This window comes from Rhinolophus sinicus, linkage group LG01, assembly GCF_036562045.2.
Source record: "Rhinolophus sinicus isolate RSC01 linkage group LG01, ASM3656204v1, whole genome shotgun sequence".
NCBI lineage: Eukaryota > Metazoa > Chordata > Mammalia > Chiroptera > Rhinolophidae > Rhinolophus > Rhinolophus sinicus.
In genome coordinates, this window is record NC_133751.1 from 117,767,629 (window position 1) to 117,792,630 (window position 25,002).

At 38.8% G+C, this 25,002-nt stretch overlaps 1 protein-coding gene and 1 pseudogene across 1 annotated transcript; one reads left to right on the forward strand and one right to left on the reverse strand.

Annotated features, from left to right (window-relative positions):
• Positions 1–2,797: 2,797 nt before the first annotated feature.
• LOC141567228 (ribonuclease H2 subunit B) lies at positions 2,798–3,774 on the reverse strand. The gene has a single exon (XM_074313050.1). It carries the CDS (start codon positions 3,735–3,737, stop codon positions 2,898–2,900), a length of 840 nt encoding a protein of 279 aa, XP_074169151.1. The 5' UTR covers positions 3,738–3,774; the 3' UTR covers positions 2,798–2,897.
• Positions 3,775–24,422: 20,648 nt separating this feature from the next.
• Positions 24,423–24,648, forward strand: LOC141570557 (small ribosomal subunit protein eS27-like; annotated as a pseudogene).
• Positions 24,649–25,002: the final 354 nt, after the last annotated feature.

The following is a 25,002-nucleotide window of genomic DNA, read 5'->3' on the forward strand; positions in this document are numbered from 1 at the left end:
TCCTGCTGCTTCTCCAGTTGGGGGGCAACGGGGTAGGGCGAGCAGTGTGGGCATCACAGTTGACAGGCCTGGGTTCCCACACTGGCCTCCCGCATACAAGGCATGTCATCTCGCTCAGATTCAGTTTCCTCATCTGTAAAATGGAGTGAGTGAAGCCAGCCTGCAAGACTGGAAGGTTGGAGGGCACGCATATCTAGCTCTTAGCACAATACTGGGTGGCCACGGGGATTGTGACGTGGACGCAGCAACACAAGTACTGGTTGCTGTCAGAGGACCACTGGCAAGGAGGCTGGCCCCAGGCCAGGTATTGTGAACAGGTCAGGGGTCACATTCTCTCTGTGCTTAGAGGCTGATGTCAACACATCCCTCTTCCACGAAGCCATCCTGAATTCTTCCAGCCCTCATTTTGGGATCTTCTCTAGGCTTCTAGATCCCTCACCTATTCCCCTCTTTTTAGCTCTTAAGCTCTGCAGAAGGTATTTCTTATTGGGTTGGGGAGGGGCTGTCCAGTACACTCACCACCTCTTTATTTGAGTCACTGCTGTACAGTGTTGGTGCAGGACAAAGACAGAGGACTTCACAGGGGCTGAGGCAGGGGGCACTATGGGCTAGACCCGGGTGCATCCCTGGATTTTATAGCTGGGGTCCCTGTGCCGTCATTTTGCTTTCTGGCATGTTTATACAACAGCAGTGGATATTGTTGGGTTTAAAAAATCTTTTATGATTGGTTATAATTTCTGACATTGGAACTGTCCCATGTGTCATAGAGCAGTCAAGCTTCCTAAGGAGCAGAGGAGAAAATTCTCTGGATGTCCATAACAACAGAAGTTGTCACTATGCCAGGCCACAGCCAACAAAACCATGGACTTGGACTACGGACAATTTTGCAATGTCTAGACTAGTTGTCCATTCATTTATTCACTGATCTATTTGTTCTGCTTATTGACTTCTGATTTATGACCCTATCTTGCTCTGACATTCAAGTCAACCCAGATGAAGAGAAAAGATGAGTAGCCAAAAAGGGAAGTTCTCAGACACTCCTTAATTTCCTTGCCAGCTTGTCTTTCTCAGGCCAGGCTTTAAATATCGGTGGGCAAGGAAATGCAAACAATGCCTATCTGAGCCGCACTAGGTCATGAGGTAAAATCACCCATAGCCTCCTTGTGGATGGACTAGATGGAGAGAGAAAATGTCAGGTAGATGGGTGTCACCACTTTCTAGCTGTATGTCCTTGGCAAGTTACAGAACGCCGATGACCCTCCATTTTCCTAAGCCTGTAGAGTGAGGCTCAAACTGCTATGTCCTAAGCAGTTATCACCCTGCAGAGCCTACGGTAAGCACACTGTATGTGTAATCTGATCATCTCACAACAACCACATGAGGACAGCCCAGCCAGTCCTTTCCTTTCATAGGGTTATTTTGAGCAGGAATAATCGAATAGATATAAAGCACTCGGCATAGAGTCTCGCAACTTATAGCTGTGAACTTTGTTACTTGATAATTGAGTGGAGACATAACTGAGTCAGGGCCTCACTCATACAAGATTGACTAATGGTGTGAGGACAAATCTGAGGGACATCTGTGTAAGTAAGCCATCTGCACGCTTTGTTCTTGTCCCCTTTCTGACAAGTTCACGAACTTGTTGCAATGATGTTGCTAATCTTTTTTGATATCAGAGGGATTATTCATTATGAATTTGTACCAACTGGACAAATAGTTACTAAGTTTACTATTTGGAAGTGCTGAAAAGGCTGCATGAAAAAGTTAGATGAAAACAACCTGAACTTTTCACCAACAATTCATGGCTCTTGCATCACGACAATGTACCAGCTCACACGTCACTGTCTGTGAGGGAGTTTTTAGCCAGTAAACAAGTAACTGTGTTGGAACACCCTCCCTGCTCACCTGATCTGGCCCCCAATGACTTCTTTCTTTACCAGAAGATAAAGGAAATACTGAAAGGAAGACATTTTGATGACATTCCGGACATCAAGGGTAATACAACAACAGCTCTGATGGCCATTCCAGAAAAAGAGTTCCAAAATTGCTTTGAAGGGTGGACTAGGCACTGGCATTGGTGCATAGATTCCCAAGGGGAGCACTTCGAAGGTGACTGTAGTGATATTCAGCAATGAGGTATGTAGCACTTTTTCTAGGATGAGTTCGCGAACTTCATTGTCAGACCTTGTAGTTCATGACTGGGGTGAGATTATTATCTGCACACTCATGAGCTCTCTGTATGTCACAAAGCTGGTTGGCACTAGGAACATAAAATGGATGATAGAATGTAAATTCAATAAAATCTCAAGAGGCAGTAATTAAAAACCAAATCTAGTAAGATTAAATTCAATAGGGCTAAATACATGGTTCTGCCCTTATAATTGAATTAAATTTCGTAAACATTTATGTAGCCTCTACTCTATATCATATTCCGTATAAAATCCTGGGGGTGAAAAGTTGGATAAGAAGCAGTCCCTACTCTGGAAGACCTTCCTTCCCTTAAAAAAGTGACTGCCCAAGTAAAAGATATGTCCTTGACATTCTGTCTCCCTCACGTAGACCCTCCTTGCCCACTATAGGACCAATAGGTTAGGTTTCCTTCCTGCCCAGCCTCCACACCAGACTGGATTGGAGATTGATGGCTCAGCAGCAACTCGCAGGAAACACTCTGAAGAATTCTGGGGATGTCTGTCTTTCTTCTGGGCTTCCCAGCACATGGACCCCTTCGATTTGGGGAAAATTCACTAACATATGATTTTTTTTTTTTTTTTTTTTTTTGCATTTTTTAAATTTTATTTCAAAAGGTGGTGATTAAGGGTCAGGAAGTACAGTGACATGGAAGGACGAAAATGGAACATGTAAAAGGAAAATATTTTTGCTAGATTTCATTTTCAGTTTCAAATCTTTCCAACAATTTTTTTAGTTTTTACACCAAAAAAGGAATCAATACTTTTCATTCCACTCTTGTCAACTTTAGCCAAAGCCTTCTGAGCTGCAGTCATTTTGCTATTTTTCTTTTCAGTCTTCAAATCTTTAGTATTAAACTTAGTGTAATCTTCTTTTGCTTCTACGGGCTCATCTGATAACTTTACTTTCTTTGAAGGAGGGTTTGGCATTGAAGCTGAAGGTTCTGGAAGCTTTAAATGTTTAGCTAAGTCATCACTTAATTCTTTAGGAATGTAATCAGATATCAGACCATGGGCATAACAAATATAATCCTCTTCCTTGTCACTGGAAACTTGGTGGCTGGAGAAAAATGCACTTGACTGTACCCGGGCACCGACATTTATGTGATTGGTTTTTAATGCTGCCATAGTCTGATTTACCTTTTTTTCCAGCCACTTTAATGTCTTCTCTTTGCTGTATTTGTAATATTTCTTTTTGTCTATTTCCTTTTCCTCTGTCACGTGTTGAAGTAATTTCTCAAGTTCAGGAAGTTTGAGCAGTAAGATGCAATCTGGAAACATGTCATCCACCACAACTTGATCTAGAGGCTGAAACTTTCCCTCTTTATCAGCCTTTTTAAGGTAGTAGAGAAGCAAAAATAGAGGGTCCATGGGTGTGGCAAGGTGGAGAAGACCACCTGATTGAACTGATTGATTTATAAACCAAGAATGGTGTTTTTCCCTGAAAACTTTTATTTCAAACAGCTGCTGTGGACACATATTGAACAAGTAAAGGGCTCCTTCCCCTAAACATGGGTTGACCAATTTTACAAACATAAGCCCACTTTTCATTTTCTTTGAAGCATCTTTTAAACATTCTGGAAGCAGGAACACGGCCATGCCGCCCGCCTTCGCCCGGGGCCCTAGCGCGGCGCCTGGGGGCCCGGCAGCCGCCGGCCTCAGCCCTCGGAGCGCGGGGCCTAACATATGATTTTTGATGGGAGGTAACTTCATGCTCAAATTGTCCCATCTTTGGCTAGTGAGATCTAATTCGGATTAACTCTTGGATCCTTTTTAACACGGCCCTAGTAGTCTTTAAAATTAAAAACGAAATGTAGACAAAAATTTAAAAGGATTTAAGAGACAGTGGTAGATACAGAAAGACAAGGAAGATCTAATATACGTATGAGCATAATGTCTGAGGAAGAAAACCAAAACAATGGGACAGAATCATTACCAAAATCTATTATTCGAGAAAAGTTTTCTGAAACAGAAAGACTTGAAACAAAATACTGAAAGCTGACACCATATCACTAGGAAAACTGACTCAGAAGGCCAACAATGAGACTTATTGGCAAATCATTAGATTTTAAAGGAAAAGTCTTTTGGGTATCCAGGAAAAAAGATCAAGCCAATCTGAGGCTGTACTGTCCAATATGGTATTTCCTAGACACGTGTAGCTATTTAAATTAAATAAAATTAAAACTTCAATTCCTGTCACATTTTAAGTGCTCAGCAACCACATGTAGCCGACGGCTACCATATTGGACAGCACAGATTATAGAACATTAGCATCAGCACAGAAAGTTCTGTGGGACAGCACTTCTCTAAGGAGAAGAAACCAAGTTGGCCTCCGACATTTTGTCAGAAGCATTTTGTGCCAGAAGACAATAGATGAACATATTTAAGATATTGAGGGGAAGATTGTGTGAGCTAAGGGTTTTATTTATTGCCATACTTGACCTTCAATTATAAAGACCAGAGACTGTTAGGAATTTGTAAGAACTCTGGGAATTTAATTCACATGAGACCTGCCTGAGAAATCCACTAGGGAATGCGTTCCAGACAACCAAAATGATGGGGAATAAATCAATACAAGGGCTAATGGTGAGCATGAAATGTATATTTACCTGTAGATTTAAGACTGAACCATAGTTATAAGATACAGTATAGTATGTAATGGCTACATGCTTTAACAATGGCGATACAGTACAAATACCCAAACAAGCTTCTTTCATGCTAGGTAAGCCATGAGTCTGGCCCAGCCAGCCAGACCCACCAGCCCCTGAAGTTGAACAGGCCAATGATGCAAAGAGGCAGAACTGTGATACCTCCCACCTGGCAGGTGGGGCAGTGGCAGCGAGTTACACTACTGAAGCAGAGGGGCAGTGCTTAGTATCAAATGTCCAGTGGTGGCACCAGCAAAGACAACATGGAGATTGCAGTGTAGTCCCTGGTGACAACAGTTGTCCTCATGGAACAGTCCTGTGGTGACACATAGATCTCCAGCCTGCCTGGAGGGTCCATAGTTACACAGTATGTCCCCCCCCTTTTATTATTTTTTAAACCTTTTTCTCATGACCATTTTCAAATACATACCAAAGTCAAAAGTAAAGTAAAATGAACCTCATCGACCTATCACCCACTTTCAACAATTACCACCAGTCTTGATTTAGTTTGCTACAAACCCTGGATTATTTGGAAGCAAATCTCAGACTTTTCATTTCAACTGTGCTTCAGTGTATATTTCTAAAAGGTAGGGACCCACCACATTATTATCACGCCTAAAAAATCTGACATCAGTTTCTCAATGTCATCCGATATCTGGTACTTTCATTTCCTCCCTTATTTTACAAATGATTACTTGAATTGGAATCCAAATAAGTCTATACATTGTAATGGATTGATGTGTTTCTTAGGTCTTCTTTAATGTATAGCTTACCCTGCCACTTTTAATTTTACTTGTCATATGTTTTTTGAAGAAACAGGGTTGTTTGTCCTGTAGAGTCAAACTCCACACATTTTATCATTATGTGTAAGTTAACTTTTGTGCCTTTTAAGGGTGTTTCATATTTTTTTCATATAGATTTTGACCATTTACTCCTAGGAATTTCCTTTTCCTTATTGTAAATGAGATTTTAATTCTATTATATCTTCTTATTGATTTGTGTGTGTGAGTGTATTATAAACCTTTGTAAGTTTATTTTATAATCTGCCACTTTACTAAATTTTGTAATTGTTTGTAGTAGTTATTCAATTGATTTTTTAGGGGTTTTCCTTATATGTAATTTGCAAATAGAGATCTTCCTTTTGAATTCTTTATTTCTCTATTGTTTTTTTCTTATCTAATTGAATTGGCTGATGCCTCCAAAGTTAAATAGCTGTAGAAAGAAAAGACATTGTTATTTTGTGTTTAACTTTATTGGGAAACACTCTAGTGTTTCTCCACTAAGTAAGATGCTGGCCTTTAGGTTAAGGTATACGTATATATATATAGACATACACATTTAAGGAAGTGTCCCTCACTTCCTCATTCTTAATATTGTCTTCAAAACCATGAACGGGCTTTATCTCTCCACTTATTTAGGTTTTCTTTCATTTCTTTCAGTCAAGTTTTGTAGTTTTTAGTGTACAGTCATATATCTTTTGTCATATTTATCCCTAAATATTTCATGTTTTGTTGCTATTGTAAACAGTATTTTTTAAAATTCAGTTTTGGATTGCTCATTCCTAGTGTAAGAAACACAGTCCATTTTTGTGTATTGATCATGTATCATGCAACCTGGCTGATTCACTTGTTAGTCTTAGTTTTTCGGTAGCTTCCTCAGGGTGTTCTACATAGATAATCATGTTGTTTAAAGAGATAATAGCGCAGTTTTTCCTTTGTATGTCATTTTAAATTGATTTGTTTTAAACCAATCTTGGATTTCTGTGATAAACGCCACTTAGTTGTGCTGTATTGTCCCCTATATATATGAGTTCAATTTGCTAAAATTTTGATAGGAATGTTTTTGTACTTAGTATGTTCATAAAGGATATTGGTCTGTAGTTTTCTTGTGATTTCTTTGTTAGGTTTTGGTATCAGTGTTTGGTATCAGTGAATTGGAAAGGGTTCCTTCCTCTTTAATACTCTGTAATTCTTTGTGCAGAGCTAGTATTAATTTCTCATTCAATGTTTTATAGAATTAGTCGGTTAAGCTATCTGAGTCTGGAGCGTTCTTTGTGTAAGGATTTTAAACTACAAATTCAATTTCTTTAATAGACACAGGGCTTTGGTAGTTTGTGTCTTTCAAAGAATTTGTCCATTTAATCTAGGTTGTTTAAGTTATTGGCACAGAGTTGTTCCTAATAATCGTTTATTATCTTTTTAATATATGTAGGATCTGTAGTGATGACATCTCTCTCATTCCTGATGTTAATTTGTATCTTCATTCTTTTTTTCCCTAATCAACCTGGCTAGAGGTTTATCAGTTTTATTGATTTTTTTGTTTGTTTTATTGATTTTTGACAAGAACTAGCTTTGATTTCATTATTTTTCTCTATTGCTCTTCTGTTATCTATTTTATTGAGTTCTGTTCTGATCTTTATTATTTCTTGCTTTTTCTTACTTTAGGCTTAACTTGTTATTTTTTTCTTGGTTTATTAAATTGGAAGATCATTTATTTGCCATCTTGTTTTCTAATGCAGGCATTTAGTGCTATAATTTCCTTCTAACCATTATTTTAGCTGCATCCCACAAATTTTGATCTTCTGTGTTTTCATTTTCGTTCAGTTTAAAAATACTTTCTAATATGAATTGTGATTTCTTCCTTGTCCATGGATGTAGAATTATGTTGCTTAGCTTCTAAACATTTGAAAAATTTCCAGAAAACTGTCTGTTAAAGACTCTTAATAAATTCCTGATTTATTGTGGTCAGAGACTATATCTTGTCTGATCTGAAAACTTTAATTTATTGGGACTTTTTATGGATCAGAATATGGTTTATCTTGGTAAATTCTTCCTGTGTACTTGAAAAAAAGTGTATTTTGTTGTTGTTGGATGGTGTTCAATTAGGTTGATAGTGTTTTCAAGTCATTTGTATACTTACTGATTTTCCGTTTACTTGTTCTACCAATTGTTGGGGGAGGGGTGTTGAAGTATCCAAATGTAATTGTGGATTTGTCTATTTATTCTTTCAGTTCTATCAGTTTTTGCTTCATATATATATATTTTTAATTAATTTATTTAAAAGTTCCAGTTTAATGAAGCACTGACGGAAGATTTTGTTGAAGAACTCTCCAATCTTTGTTAACTTCTGCGGCAACCCTGCCCCTGCCCAGCCCTCCTTCCCCCCTCCCTCTACTTCATGTATTTTTAAGCTTTGTTATGAGGTACATAAATACTTAGGATTATAATGTCATCTTGATGTGTTGGACCCTTTATCATTAACAAATGACTTTCATGCTATTATAATCATATTATCCCTGGTAATGTGATTTGCTTTAAAATCGATTTTGTCTGATATTAATACAGCATTATAGCTTTCTTTTGATTAGTAATAGCATGGTATATCTTCTTCCATGCTTTTACTTCTTACCTATTTGTGCCTTTATATTTAGAGAGTACATTTACAGACAGGATATAGTGGGGTCTTGCTTTTTTTTTTTGATAGCAAAATGCACAGTGCATAAAATGCTCATTTTAACCATTTGAAGTGTACAATTCAGTGCCATTTAGTATATGTGCATGCAGTAATCAGTATTTACCTGAAAACTGGAAGCGAACCGTCAGCAGATCTCTGCAGTGCTCTCTCTTTGGAATTCTCTCCTCTTCTGTACTCTGCCCTCTGAAGTTTAGCCAGTTGTCCTGCCTGAACTCTCAACTCTTTGTCCTCAGTTCATGCAGAAAGTTCACTTTATTGCTTCCATTCTCTTGGGGCTCACTTCCTGTGTTGTCTGTTGCCCAGTGTCTGAAAACCACAGTTTCATACATTTTATCTTGTATTTGGTTGTTTAAGGTAGAAGGGTAAATTTGTTCCCTGTTATGCCATCATGCCTTTCTAGTCTTTTTGAGAGCTTATTCTTTAAATGGCCCCTCAGGAGAGGCGTGTGGAACAATAATCTCGGAGTTATCATATTTATAACAATATGTCTATGGTCTTTTTACATGGAAGTCAATTTAGCTTGATATAAAACCTGTGACTCACTTTTTTTGAACATGTTAAATATGTTACTCCATTGTCATCTGGCATAAAGTGTTGCTATCAAAAAGTCTGGAGCGGCTGGGTGACTTAGGTGGTTGGAGCACTGTGCTCATAACACAGAGTTCGCTGGTTCAATTCCCATGTGGGCCAGTGATCTGAGCCCTCCACAACTACATTGAGAACACAGCTTGACTTGGAGCTGAGCTGCTGTGAGCTGCCATGAGCGGCTGACTGAGGGCTGACAGGCTCAGCTAGTTAGAGCTCAATGCTCATAATACCAACATCGCCAGTTCGATTCCCACATGGGCCAGTGGGCTGCGTCCTCCACAACTAGATTGAAAACAACAGCTTGACTCGGAGTTGGGGGGAGGGAGGGGAAAAAGAAAAAAAAAAAGTTTGATGACAATGTGGTTATATCTCCCTTTCAAGTGATGTGGTCTTTTTGCCAGGATGCCAAAACAAATTTTTTTTTTCATACAGCCTAGTAATTTTACTAGGCTATATCTTGATATTGGCCATATGGGTTACTTTCCCTAGAATTGTGGTATGCTCTTTCAATTTGTAGTCACAAATTCTTTTATTTCAAGAATGTTTTCTTAAATTGTACATCTTAGTTTTTGTACTTTTTCATTGCTTTCATGTGTTTCTTGAAAAGTCACTTACACATAAGTTAAAACTTCTTTGACTATATTTTATATCTATCACTTTAAATCTTTTTTTTATCTTTTAAAAATATTTTTAAAACATATCTTTCTTTCTTTCCACTTTTTATTTATCTGAAGTCATTGCTGTGTTTGTTCTTTCTTGTGTTTCTTCTATTGTAGTCTTAATTTTTAAAACAATTTTTCCTTTTTTTCTAATTATATCCTGGGTTCTGTTATTTCTCTTTTCAAGTTTTCCCATTTTTCAATCACCTCATTTATAAGATTTTTCTCCTTTTAATTAGATTTTTCTTTAATAATTTTAAATAATTTTTATACTACATTTTAGCTTTTTCTTAATATTAGATTATGATTTCTCTCTTTTTCATATATGTCTTTTTGGTATGTATCATTTTCTGTAAGGATATTTATTCTCTGATTCTTATATATTCTTATATATCCTTATAATACTCCTTATTTTCTTATTTCCTCAGAATAAGCTTCCTATGGGATTTGACTGATTCTTTTCTATTGCTCACTTTTTAATGCAATGCATTTTCCTTGTTTTTAGCATGGAAATGCTTGTTTTTAGCTAGAATAACTTGTTTAGCTTCATTTCTGTAGAGCTCCCTCTTATGTGTGTTTTCACAGTGGTTAAAAACATGGCCTCCTGCTGTCTGAGATCAGCCTACTTTATTCGCCTCTTCTACTTTTATCTGGACCTTCATTTTCCCTTGCTTTTTTTGTCCCTTTCCTCTTCAATTTGTATTCTCCTCCTATCTGTTTCTTCTCAATGTGGACCTTTGTTTTGGAAAAGGGCTTTGATTTGTTAAATTTCATGAGTTTATAGGGCCCATTCTGTTCCAGCATCGTCAGCTCTATTATACCATGGTCCCATTGCATTCATCCTGCAAAGCCTTCCCAGTTTTGATTGCTCTTCTCAGATTGGCCCAGAGTGCTTTCCAGTTAGTTCATACTGGTGACTTGGGGGTTATTCTGTCCTTATGGGCATCAGAAACCCGGTTACCTCCCTATGCTTCCTTCTGCACCGATGTAGATACTATACAATTCTTATAGCTACCAGTGGGTTGTTCCCACACACTCGTATTAGAAGATTCTTGGGGAGACCTTATCACCTAGTTTTGTTGTAGATATTGTCTATGGGTCTTTCGTTTTACTTTCTTGGTTGCTCTGTTTATGTGAACAATTTGGGAAGAATAAAAACTGTCACTACCGTCTTCCAAGAATTCCAATGTGCATTTCCTATTTTTGTTTATTTGCATAACTCAGCTACAGATATTTTCTATTGCTCACAAGTAATAACCTGGACTGATACAGAAGTTTTAATTGAATGGAAGTGCAAAAGGAGTGGGGCATGGCTCCCAAATAAAGGGTTAGAAGACTGTGATTTTAGTCTCCATCAAGGAGAACAGAGAACTTTGTAGGCGGTGATGATCCTGGCCCTCTGCTCTGGTCGGCCCGTGGGTGCAGCACTGCGTCAGCTCTGAGCACCGGGGTTTTAACAGCCACTCATGTGTGAAGTGCGTTTGGAAAAGAGAGGCATGTCAGAATCGTACTACCCACGTCATGGTTGAGGGAACGAACAGAAACATTTAACTGGGAGAAGAGAAGTTTTAGGGACAATATGACCATCACCATCAGATGCTTGATCATGAAAAAGGAAATAGACTTGTCTGTGTGACCCCAAGAGATAGAGCTTCAGTCAAGAGGTGGACATTATAGGGAGATAGTCAGTTCTACTTAAAGAAGAACATTTTTCCAGCTGGAGGCTGTACATACATTCGGTGGGTGCATTGTAAAGATGGTACAACAGCTACCAGAGTTACCCTAAATCACCTCTAAAATCCCTTTGTAGCTCTAAAATGAGCTTGCCCCAACTCTAAATGCCTGTAATACTACTTGTTAAGCTTGAAATATGTGCCTAGCATTGTAATAAGTATTGTTGAGGCTTAAGGTTGGTTGCGGGATTATAGAAAAGTGACAGAACTTACTCTCAAATAGCTGATGATTTAGTTGATAAGATTTGGTTGATGTATCCATGGAATAATAAACAAATAAAAGAGTTAACAGCTATAATTTTCTGTGTGCTACTATATGCCACTGTCTACAAACATTATCTCATATAATCTTTATAGCAACCCTATAAGATAAGTGCTGCTATTATCATTTCCACTTGATAGACGAGGCTTCAAGAGGTGAAGAAAGTTGTCCAAGGCTATACGGCTAATAAGTAGCAGACCTGGGATTCAAACAGCTTTATTTATCTCCAAACCTGTGCTCTTGAACATTTCGATAGGAAAAAAATGTAAGATTTTTGAAAATAAATTGGCACCATATGACTAAGAGTGTTGCAGAGCCAAGGAAAGGTTAATATGGATCGAAGACTTCTTATATTCCAGGCACTGTGTGAAAACCATCTGATCTCATCCTCAAACAGCTATAAGAAGCATATTTCATTAGCCTAAAGGATCAGCCAGGACCTTGTCAGGATATAGAAACCATATTCCATTATTTTCACAAAGAGAAATTAATGTAAAAAGTGTTAACCAGGTTATAAAGTCGTTAATTAGGTAGCTGAAAAGACAAGAAGAAAACTAAGTTATTGTGGAGATAATAATTGCTGGAAGCAGCTACTATCCTAAGGCTAGAGGAAGAAGGGAAGAGATTAGAATTATTAAAACTTAAGATCTTGTAGGAGACGCCTTGTGGGGCTGAAGCTCAGATCCCTGGGGTGTAAGAGGAGGAGAGGTTTCTCGTCTGGGGCTTGTCCTGAGATGCAGCACCAAGAAGCTGCTGGTTCTGTGAAGGTGGGAAAACTGCAGACTGGATTCCGGGGCTGCTGCAGGAAGGAACTGCTGCGGCAGGGTTAAAGAAGGGTTGCTGGAGGCGGTTGCTTACAGGAGGAACCAGCAGCAGATACGGTTCAGAAGCAAGTCCTGTCTTCCTCCTCCAGCTCCGCAGCCTCCCTCTAGCGCCCCCTGTTGGCTGAACCTAACGTAGAGCCCGCTGGCAACGCAGAAAAGTGGTTGCAGTCTCAGCCCCGGCATCACAAGGCAGAGGAGAGAAGGGTGGCATTTTAGTGTTGAAGAAATGGAGACTCGGAGAGCCAAACGCACCTGCTTCAAGTCTCAGGGCTGAGAGCTACGCACACTGCACTCCACCTCCCAGCCTTTTGCACGTGCTGGTGGCTTTTATGATCACTGTGCTCATTTCCGAGGTGGCCCCGGGGACTGCCTATCCTGCCCTTCTGTCACTTCCCTGCCCGTGGCAGGAGCTCTCGCGCTGATGGGAAGAACAGCCCACCATGTGGACTTGGAGCTCAGGCACGCTCCCAGGAGCCCTGCAGTGCTGTCTTTGTGTCCCCCACCCCTGTAATCTCTCCTGACACATTCCCTGGCTTGGCCTCAGCCCCTGTTCTGGCAGGCCCAGCCTGGTCATGGTGACTGCCAAGCATCTGCTCAGCCTGCCTTGATGTTGGGAACAAAGAAACCAGCTTACCCAAGCTGTCTCCTGCTTCTCAGAGGCCCCAGGCACCATGGCCAGGGCAAACCTCTGTGGCAGCTTCCCAGAAAACAATCTGGAGGGGGGATTCAGACATGCCTGGCCCACATTGGAGGGAAGAGATACTTTCCAAGGGACAAGGAAATCTGCTCTGGGGTGGTGAGCTTGCAGAGGGGGGAGACTAGTGCTGTTCATCTATCCCATGCCGCTTCCCACCCCCACAAAGAAAAACACATTTATTGAGTGCATACTATGTGCTAGGCATAGTGTTTGGCCCAGAAATGCAGTGGTTATGATGGGAGCAACTTACCTGCCCTTAAGGAACATGTAGTCAAAGGCAGGATACAGACCATAGCTGAGTCAGGAAACAAGACGGATATGAACTTCATGCTCTCAATCCCAGGTGTGCAAAAAATGTAACTTAATTTTCTATAATTCACATTAATTTCTATTTTGAGACTTCATTTCATTGGGAAGGCAAATCCTGAATGGATCACAGTTAGTTTGGGGTTCCCTTTCTTTTTGTAAGGCCATGTTTAGGTTCTGGGAGGCTTATGCAGCTCCATGGACAACCAAGCTATGCGGCGGGGTGCCTGGATGCAGCCCACCACCCTGTGGGCCCAGCTGCTCTCTGGCGCTCTGTTCAGAGGCCACTCCCTGGTCTCTGTGCCTCCTCAGCTCTGTCTAAGAGGGCGGGCAACAGGTCTTCTCCCTGAGACCTGTTCTTCACGGGCCTTGCTGAATATCCTAGAAGTACAATGCCCCAAAGCAGATGAATCCCTACCTACAAATTATACCGGAGCCGTGAAGGAGAGGAAGAAGGTGCTTTGATGGGAGATGGAGCTTGTTTCAGATGGGGAGGAACCAGGAAGTTCCCTCTGGGGAGGTGACATTTGAGCTGAGACTTAAAGAAGCCCAGGAAAGGCCTGGAAGGATCGAGTGGGCAGAGCACACAAGAGCATGTGTGAAGCCTCTGAGGTAGGAGCAAGTGCTATGAACCGAAGGGCTGGGGGCAGTTTGTGTTCAGGAAGCCTGACCACCAGCCCTCTAGGGAGTTCCCTGAGGCTCATCCAACCAGGATCTCTGTCCTCTGAGAGTGGTTCTGCCTCCCAGGGAGCAAGTGTGTGCTCTGTGGCCATCCTGTGGCTGGTCACCCCAGAAATGCTAGGTATTTAGGGGACAGTGCACAGTTTACACACTGCTTCAAGCCATCTGCTCATGCTCATCTTTCTGATTGGGGTGCAGGGGGTCTTTTCCACTTTGAAACCCTTCCTGACCACCATGCTAGGGAAAAAAGATCCCGATTCTCACCCCCACACCTGAATGTCACCCTGTAAGATTGGCCCAACTTATCTTCTGCACCCCACCCCCCTCTCACCTTGAACTTTTCCTTCCTGACCTCAACCCTGATGTTCCTGTGTCCTCACCCCCACCCACCTTCCTCACTCTTAGGGTGATGAAACAATGAAAACCTTCACACTAAAGCTGAGGAGCTTGTCAACACTCCCAGGAACATTCGCATTTTAGAGATGGCTTAAGTCAGAAGAACTCAAAAGGATGGTGGAATCTGGGACATTAGACAGAAATTTCTTGAGGCCTTTAATTTGCATCTCATGGGCTTGCATCCTCTGTACCCACGTGTGTACACTCATGTACACACGTACACCAGTCGTCCTCTTCCCACTCTGCAGTCGCCTCTATCTCCTTACTCCTGTCTGGAGGCGCTCCCCCCCACTAGCAGAAATGTGGCTGAGTGGACCCAGGACACCAGGCTACATCCAGGGCATGCTCTGCAAAGGCAGACACAGGGAATGAACATCAGATGAGAGACAGCCATATAGCTGACATGGAAGCAGACACTTGACATGTTTTTCTTTAATCCTTACCAAGGCCCATTAAAATAAGTATATTATTTCCCCCCATTTTAAAGATAAGGAAAGTGGGGTTCAGAGAGGTTAAGGAATTCACCCATCTCAGCAGACTGAGGATTCTGTCAGTCCTCCAACCCCTCTCCCTACTGCCACACCCTGCTGCCTCGCTGTGTGTCCTGGTGCCCCAGAGTGTCCAGATCTAGGTAGGGTGTCACAAAAAGCTCCATGCTGTTCTTGGGACGATCTGTGAATGGTTTTCAGGGACTGGTCTCAGTCCATCTTTGGCCCTTCACCCCTGGAGCCGGGTCAAGAATTTCTGCAGGAAGCGTCCAAGTATCAAGTGTGATGCATTCTGATAATTCCCCAGGTGTTCAGTGACAGCCTGGTGGAACCGAGCAAGCTGGAAGAATAGGTCCTTAGCCAAGGCACCCAAACCACCAGAAAATGGAAAGGACTCAAGTCTGTGGTTTTCCTGATGCATGAACAGTCAGGGCTGGGGTGGGGGGCTTAGGCAGCACCTGGGCAGAGTCTGCCTGATGCTCAAGGGAGGGGTGGCAGCTACCCTCCTTCTTACCCACACTGTGCCCTTGGGACTCACTTCTGCCCCCAAAACAGAGGGCAAAGCTAGGAGTGGCTAAACCCCATCTCAGTTCCAGCACACCTAATACTTAAAGATTAAGGAAAACTGGACTGTGAACCACAGGGCACATGGTTTGATAGAATACATAATGAAATAAAAAAGCATGATGTATGTTTTTTAAATGAATATATACCTCTCACCAAAATATTAATAACGTTCAACTATTTTGGTTGGAAAAATTAACAACAAGTAGATGTGTGTGATATTATTCATAATAGAGACAATTCGTGGAGCAAATATGGATCGAAAGGCCATTTACAATTACTCTGAGCTCCCATCCACAAAGAGAGCCTCCCCAGTGTTGTGGGGCTCCTCTTATACCACTCTACCCTGAGGTTCATGGCCACAGGCCAGAAATCTTAGCTATGAGGGTTCTAGTAGTATCCTTCCCTGAGCTCCTATGTGGCCTTAGGTAAGCGACTTGACTCCTACGTGCTGCACGTTCCTCATTCTTACCTCATCAGTGGGCTGGATCAGGTCCCAGGAGCACAGTTAGATTAAACAGGTGAGTTACCCAGAGCCAAAGGAAGTTGATGGAGCCAGAGGATGAAGCAGGAGACCCAGAGGCCAAGCTCCTTTGTTATTTCTCCATTCACTCCATTACCAAGCTACCCAGTAAATCTTTCCTGCTGCTTGTTCTGGACTGGCTTTGTGTTAGGTGTGGAGGCTGCAAAGTATTTGAAGACCTGTTCCTGTTGTCCTGGAGTTCTCTATTTGTTTGGAGATCTAGACATGCATAGCTTATTGTGATACAGTGCAATAAGTCATATAATCAAGTGAGGCACAGGAACTGAGGGGAGGGCCACCTACTCCAGCTTTATGTCACAGAGAGCTTCCTGGTGGAAGTTACAATGGAGCCCACCTTGAAGGATGAGTATGGTTCAAGACATGGGTGCAGGAAGAGCATGCTGGGTAGGCAGCTGATAGGAGGGCCTTGCTCATAAACAGCATGGTGAATACTGCCTAAGTTAAAACCCCAAGTTCAGAGCAGACAGAAACCACAATCCGTGGGCTTATTGCAAGTAGGCCACGACTTCTTGTAATTTACTTCCTCAGAAGCACTGGTGGGTGGATACCAGTGGGAGCAGAATGCCTTTAAAATAGTTTATGATCCTGGAGGCACTCCCTCCTTCCTAATTTGTGCTCCTTTTGTTGTCCTGTAGAGTTACCAGTTGGAAGTTTTTTTTAAAGATTGTATTTGTCTTCATACTTCTGCTTAAGGAGAAGCTTTATGGTACTTCTGTTTCTGGCCAAGGTGAAGAACAAGAAAATTCATGAATATAAAGAATTGTTACAAGAACAAGAACCAGATTTACCAAATCACTTTTAAAAAACCAGGTAAAATATTTGAAACAACAGCTTTAAGACAATGAATATCAGGCAACAAAGATCAGTGATCTCTGATAAATGGGAACAAATGAGGTAAGCCCTATAACTGTGCCTGTTGACTGCCTTAAGAGAGTTCCAGGCCACGAGGCAGAGAGGGGGAACCAAGGAGAGATCCTGGAGGACTCCTTGAGTTGAGATGGAGCTGAGAGTTCAGGGAGATAAGGCAGCTAGAACTCATGGGACAGAATGCCAGAGAGGAGAAAGCTGCACATAGAGAGAACATTAGAGATATGCAGAGGGTCTTCCCTGAGTATTCAGCAGAGTACTGAATGCTTGTGAGAAAAATACCCAACTTCAAAGAAATCATTAGAGGTGACAGTGCCCAGCACTCATATACACAGGGTCAGGAATAGTGCCTATTCCCATTAGGCAGACTGGGAAACCTTACAATTCACAATACATTAGGTACATTATTCAGAAGGGACTTGCCTCAGTGGTGGGGAGTAATTAGCCTTAGATTAAATATGGAGCCACCTAAAAAACTAAAAAAGCAAGACCTTAAACAATCAAAGTGTTTCCAAGTAACTGAACTACAACTCAGAATAAATCTTGAGAATATTTACAAGAATACTAAAACATCCCGCACCCAATAAGACAAAATTAACATCATCTAACATCCAATCAAAGATTATCAGGCATTTAAAGGAGCAGGAAAATACAACTCATAATGAGGAGAAAAATTAATCAACTGAAATCATCCTAGATCTGACATAATGTTAGAATCAGCAGACAGGATAATAAGACAGTCATTATAACTGTCTTCAATATGTTCAAAAAGTTGATTAGAGATATGGAGGATACAAAAAGGCCCAAAGTGAGTTTCCAGAATAAAACTGCAATGTCTGAGATTAAAAAAAGAAATACAGTGGATAGAATTAACAAGAGAGTAGACATTATAGAAAAAAAGCATTAGTATACTTGAAGACATAGCAATCAAACTATACAAAATAAAATAGAGACAAACAAGGTAAAAAAATGCAGAGAGCATCTGTCATCTATGACACAAGTTCAAGTAGTCTAACATAAGTGTAATTTTCCAAGAAAGAAAGAGAATGAAAGAAATATCTTAATAAATAATGGCCAAATTTTTTCCAGTTTAATTAAAACTATAAACACACTAAACCAAGAATACCAATTAACTCCAAGCACAAGAAACATAACTAAAACCACACTAAGGTACATCATAATCAAATTGATCAAAACCACCAATAAAGAGAAAATCTTAAAAGCAGCCAGGGAAAGAGTTATGCTACATATGAACAAAGGTAAGAACTGCATTAAATTTCTCTTCAGGAAAAAAAAGCAAACAGACAATAGAGCAAAATAATTTAAATATTTAAAAACAAAAATAAAATAAAATAAATAAAAAATCAACTTGGAATTCTATATCCAGCAAAAGGTCTTTAAAATTTAAGGTGAAATAAAGGATTTTTCAGACATAAAGAGCTGAAAGAATCATTACCAGCAGACCTGCACACAAAATATTAAAGTCCTTTCAGGCAGAAGGAAAATGATCCCAGTTAGAAATATGAATCCACACAAAAGAATTAAAAACATTCAGAAATGTTAATTACATGGATAAATATATAAGATATTTGTTTTATTATTTAAACAGTTTTAAAAGATAAATTTAAAATAGTAACAATAAATATTAATATAAACAAAAATAATAATGTATTGTGGAGGTTATAACATATGTACAAGTAAAATGTATGACAACAATGGCATAGCTTGGAAGTCTACTATCATAATGGTCTTATACTATATATGAAGTAGTATAACATCACTTGAAATTAGATTGTTGTAAGTTAAAAAATGCATAAACCCTAAAGCAAACACAAAATAATAAAGCAAAGAGTTATTGCTGGTAAGCCAATAAAAAAGATAAAATCATAAACATATTTAATTAACTTTAAAGAGATCAGGAAAAGAATAGAAAAAACAGATGGGACAAATAGAAAATAAATAATAAGATGTTATATTTAAGCAAAAACATATTAATAATTACATTAAATGTTAAGTGGTTTAAACATCCCAATTAAAAGACATTGTCATAGTGTATAAAAATGAATACCTAAATGTGCTGCACATAAAAAAACACAATTTAAAACTTACAGACACAGATAGTTTTAAAAGAATGGAAAAAGATATGCTAGCACTAGATTAAAGAAACCTGGAGTGGCTATATTAATATTAGGCAAGATAAACTTCAAAGCAAAGAATATTGCCATGCATAAAATAGACCATTTCATAATGAAGGAGTCAATTAATCAACAGTGCTACATGTTTATACATTTAATAATAGAGCTTCAAAACATATGAAGCAAAAACTGATAAACTACAAGGAGAAATAGACAAAACAGTCAGAGATTTCAATACTACTCTTTTAATAATTTATAGCAAAAGTAGACAGAAAAGCAGTAAGTTTATAGAAGTCTCAAAGTAATTTATCAACCAACTTGATCTAGTTGACATTTATAGAACACTCCACCCAACAACAAGAGAATACACATGTCTTTCAAGTGCATATGAAATAGTTATCAAAACAGACAATGTTCTGGGCCATAGGTCTCAATACATTTTTAAAAATTCAAGTTATATGTAGTAGGCAGAATAATCACTCTCCAAAGACGTCTATGTTCTAATCCTGGGAACTTATGAATATGTTAGGTTACATGGAAAAAAGGAAATTAAGGTTGCTAATCAGCTGACCTAAAAATTGGGGATTATCCTGGCTCAATGTCATCCAATGCTATTATCATGGTTTACTTATAAGTGGAAGAGGAAAGAGTGACAGAACCACAGACATAGCAGCATGAAAAGGACTCGATCCAACATATCGTATCTGGTTTTGAAGATGGGGGGAGAGGTCCATGAGCCAAGGAATGTGGGCAGCCTCTAGAAGCTACAAAGGGCAAGGGAACATTCTCCTCTAGCGCCTCCAGAAAGGAATGCAGCCCTGCTGACACCTTGATTTTGATCCAGTGAGACCCATGCCAAACTTCTGAACTACTGAACTATAAGGGAATAAATTTGTGCTGTTTTAAGCTGTTGAGTTTGTGGTAATTTGTTATAGCAGTCATAGAAAATTAGTACACCATACTCGTACAAGCATGTTGGAATTAAATTATAAACTAATAACAGAGAAACCTCAATGTTTGGAAAGCAAATAATACAATTTATAGATCAAAGAAGAAATAAAAAGAAATTTTGGAAAGTTTTTTTTAACTGAATGAAACTGAAAACACAACATATCAAAATTTGTAGGATATTGTGAAAACACTATGGAGAGGGAAATTGACAGGACTAACCAACTATGTTAGAAAAGAAGGAAGGTACCAAATCAATGACCTCAGTTTCTGCCTTTAAAAACTAGAAAAAGTAAACCAGATTTAAAAAGTGAAGGAAGTAATAAAGACCAGGACAGAATTCAATGAAATAGAAAATAGAAAAATAAAGAATATCAATTAAATCAAAAGATGGTTCTTTGAGAAAAATCAACAAAATTAATAAATCCCTACCCAGACAGACCAGGAATGAAAGAAGATACTATTACCAATATTAGGAATGAGACAGGTGAGATGCCATTACTATCGTTTCTACAAATATTAAAAAGATTAATAAGGAGTATTAACTACCAAGATGAATTGGATAAATTGCTTGAAGAACACACATGACCAAAACTCACTCAAGAAGAAATAAATAAGGAGAGTAGCCTCATATCTATAAAAGAATTTGAATTTTTAGCTAAAGAACTACACACACACACACACACACACACACACACACACACACACACACTGTCCTGGCCCAGATGGCTTCACTGTTTCACTGGTTTCATCAAACATTTAAGAAAGAAATGATACCAATTCACACACTTTTCCGAAAAATTGATTCATTCTATGAGGCCAGCATTACGTTGATATAAAAATATGTAGATAAAAACATTACTATGAGAGAAAGTAAAAGACCAGTATCCTTCATAAATACATACGCAAAAACTTTAAACAAACATTTAGCAAAGTACTGTATTTTGCAGTGTATAATGTGTACTTTTCTTGCCCAAATTTGTGAGGGAAAAATAAGAATGCACATTATACATGGGTAGTACTAATTCTGTATCTACATAAATGTTTTTAATTATTTTACTTGTGCTTATGAGTTAAAGTGTAACTAGAAATCAATAGCGATATCCGTATGCAAAATAATACCCTGGAACATGATGATCGATTTTGTTGAACTTAGGACGAACTTGCACTGACGACAAAGATTTCTTGGCCTTCTATGATGCGTAAATATTGTAAATGTGTTACCGGTACATAAAATTTCTTGTACCTTATATCTGTTCTTGTGTTTTTTAATTATTTGTTACATAAAATTTCTTGTACCATAATATGTGAAAAAATATTTGGCTAAAATTCCTTTATAATACAAAAAGCAAGCACCTAAATGTAAACAAATAAAAATTTGAATTGAAAAATTAAAACAAAAGATTTTTTCCCTGAAAGTTTGGGCCAAAAACTTGGGTGCACATTATACACGGGAGTGCATTATACAATGCAAAATATGATATATCCGACAATATAACAGATAACACAAGTACGGTTTAATCCCAAGAATGCAAGGTTGATTTAACATTCAAAATCAATCAGTTTTCATTTATACTTCACCATAATAACAAACTTTAAAAAAAAAAAAATATATATGTATGTATACATACATATATATTTTTTATTTTTTATATCGTCATTTAAACAGATGCAGTTAAAGTATTTGGGCAAGTCCACCATTTTTTTTGTTTTGTTTTGTTTTTAAAGATTTTACTGGGGAAGGGGAATAGGACTTTATTGGGGAACAGTGTGTACTTCCAGGACTGTTTTTTCCAAGTCAAGTTGTTGTCCTTTGAACCTTAGTTGTGGAGGGTGCCGTTCAGCTTCAAGTTGTTGTCCTTTCAGTCTTAGTTGTGGAGGGCGCAGCTCAGCTCCAGGTCCAATTGCCGTTGTTAGTTGCAGGGGACGCAGCCCACCATCCCTTGTGGGAGTCAAGGAGTTGAACTGGCAACCTTGTGGTTGAGAGGACGCACTCCAACCAACTGAGCCATCCGGGAGCTCAGGAGCAGCTCAGCTCATGGTGCCGTGTTCAATCTTAGTTGCAGGGGACGGAGCCCACCATCCCTTGCGGGACTCGAGGAATTGAACTGGCAACCTTGTGGTTGAGAGCCCACTGGCCCATGTGGGAATCCAACCGGCAGCCTTCGGAGTTAGGAGCACGGAGCTCCAACCGCCTGAGCCACCGGGCCGGCCCTACCATTCATTTATGATAAGAAAAAAAATTTTAGTAAACTAAGAATAGAATGACACTTCCTCAACCTGATAAAGGGCATTTGCAAAAACCTATAGCTACCACCATACTTAATAATGAGAGACTGAATACTTTCACCCTAAAATCAGGAAGAAGAAAGGGCTATCTACTGTCACCACATCTATTCAACTGGACATCCTAACCAGTTTCATAAGGCAAAATAGATAGATAGATAGATAGATAGATAGATAGATAGATAGATAGATAGATGATAGATAGATAAAATAAAAGTCATCCATATTGGAAAACAAAAAGTAAAATGTCTTTATTTCTTCATTTACACTTGACTTGATCATCTATGTAGAAAATCTGATGGAATCTATGCAAGAATTACTAGAACTAATAAGTGAGTTTGGTAAGGTTGCAGGATGCAAGATCAGCATATACAAATAAACTCTATTTCTATATGCCAGCAACAATTAAAAACTAAAATGAAAAGATGTGCAAGACTTGTACACTGAAAACTACAAAATATTACTGAGAAAAATTACCAAAAACTTAAATAAACGAAGTGATATAACTTGTTCATGGGTTTGGAAAACTCAATATTGTTAAGATGTCAATTTTTCCCCACATAGATCTATGGATTCAATGCAATCTCAATTAAAACCCCAGTGGGCTTTTTTTTTTTTTTTTGTGGTAAAAATTGACATGCTGATTCTAACATTCAGATGGAAATGCCACAGATCCAGAATAACCAAAATAACTTTGAAAAAGAAGAATGAAAGGAGTACTAACACTCCTATTACAAAGCTACAATAATCAAAACCAAGAGTTGGCAGATTTTTTCCTTACGGGATCACATAGTAAATAGTTCAAGCTTGTGGGCCATGTGGTCTGTCATCGCGACTCACTTCTGCCATCATAGTGTGCAACAGACATAGACAATATATAAATGAGTGGGGTGTCTCTGTTGCAATGAAACTTTATTTACACAATAAGCAGCTGGCCCGTGGGCTGTCATTTGCAGACCCCTGACCAAGACAATGTGGCATCACTGTCAGGATGGACAAACAGATAAACGGAACAGAAGAGAGGGTATGTAAGTGTGCCCCCATATACATGGACAACTGAGTTTTGACAAACATGCAAAGCCGATTCAGTGCAGAAAGGATAGTTTTTTCATCAAATGGTGCTACAACAATTAGATATTCATACGTGAAAAAATAAACTTTGACTTGTACCTCACACACTATATAAAAATTAACTCAGCATGAGTCATATTTCAAAACCATATTTAAAATTACCTTCAGATGTACAATAGACCAAATGTAAAATTGTTAAAACATAAAACTTCTAGAAGAAATCATAAAAGCAAATCTTTGTGACACTGGGTTAAACAAAAATTTCCATGATATAAACCAAAAATATGATCCATGAAAAAACAAATTAATATACAGGACTTCACAGGAATTAAAAAATTATGCTCTGCTCTTTGTAAGATACTTTTAGAGAATGAAAAGACAAGCCACACACTAGGAGAAAAATATTTCCAAGAATATATATTTAATAAAGAACTTGTACTTAGAATATATAAAAACTATGTATATATTGAAAAATATATAACTATATTGAAAACTCAATAACAAAACAAACAACCTAATTAAAAAATATAGGCAAAACATTTAAATAGACACTTCACCAAAAAAGATACATGAATGGCAAATAATCACACCAAAAGATGCTCAACATCATTAGTCATTAGGAGAATGCGAATTGAAACCACAGTGAGATACCACCTATCAGAATGGCTAAACTTTAAAAAGACCGACCATACCAAGTGTTGGTGAGGAGGTGGCAAACACATATACACCCACTTTGGAAAGCAAATTGGCATTTACTTAAAACGTTAAACATATACCTGCTGTATGGTCTCGCTATTCCACTCCTAGGTATTTACCCAAAAGAAAAAATAAAAGGACTATATCCATACAAAGATTTGTACACAAATATTCACAGTAGCTTTATTTGTAATAGCCCCAACCTGGAAAGAACTCATATGCCCACTAAAAGGTGAATATAGAGAGATCTAGATGAGTGGGCTTGTGAAAAGATCAACATCAGCCTTTGGCTAGAGATTTGCTACATACATCCTTGAAAGAGGAAAACATGAAAACAAACAGCAAGTTCAAAATCCAAATTCTTATTTTATGGATGTAAAATGTCCAGGTTGCTACAAGATCACAGCTGTTTTCAGCCATGCTCAGAGGGTGGTTCTTTATGTGATTGTTCAGTAGTGTGTGCCAGCCGCCAGGAGGAAAAGCCAGACTCACAGAGGGGTGCTCATGTAGAAGAAAGCAACACGAACGATCCACACAGCTTTCTGAATTTGGGTTCTATTGCAGAAACCCTTACCAGTTCAATAAATCTAGTTAATCTATCAAGAAAAGGTAGTGATGTTTAATTTTGTAAGGTATACAACTGTGATCTCCTATATTGGTGTCATTTTTCAATAAAGTTATTATTTTTGGCAAAACATAGAATAGATAAATAAATGTGGTATATCAATATAATGAAATACTACTCAGCAAAAAAAAGAATGAACTATCGAGAGCATGCTCCAACCCACATGAATCTCAAATTAATTATGCTGAATGAAAGAAGCAGAAAAAATGTACCATACTGTATAAATACATCTAGATCAAATTTTTAAAAATACAAGCTATAATGACAGGTGGTAGGTCAGTGGTTGCCATGGAAGGGGAGGGGCAAAACAGAGGGGCTGCAAAG

Bases quoted from the DNA above. Each gene is read 5' to 3' on its own strand.
- LOC141567228 (XM_074313050.1), bottom strand. From the start codon at position 3,737: ATGAAAAGTGGGCTTATGTTTGTAAAATTGGTCAACCCATGTTTAGGG.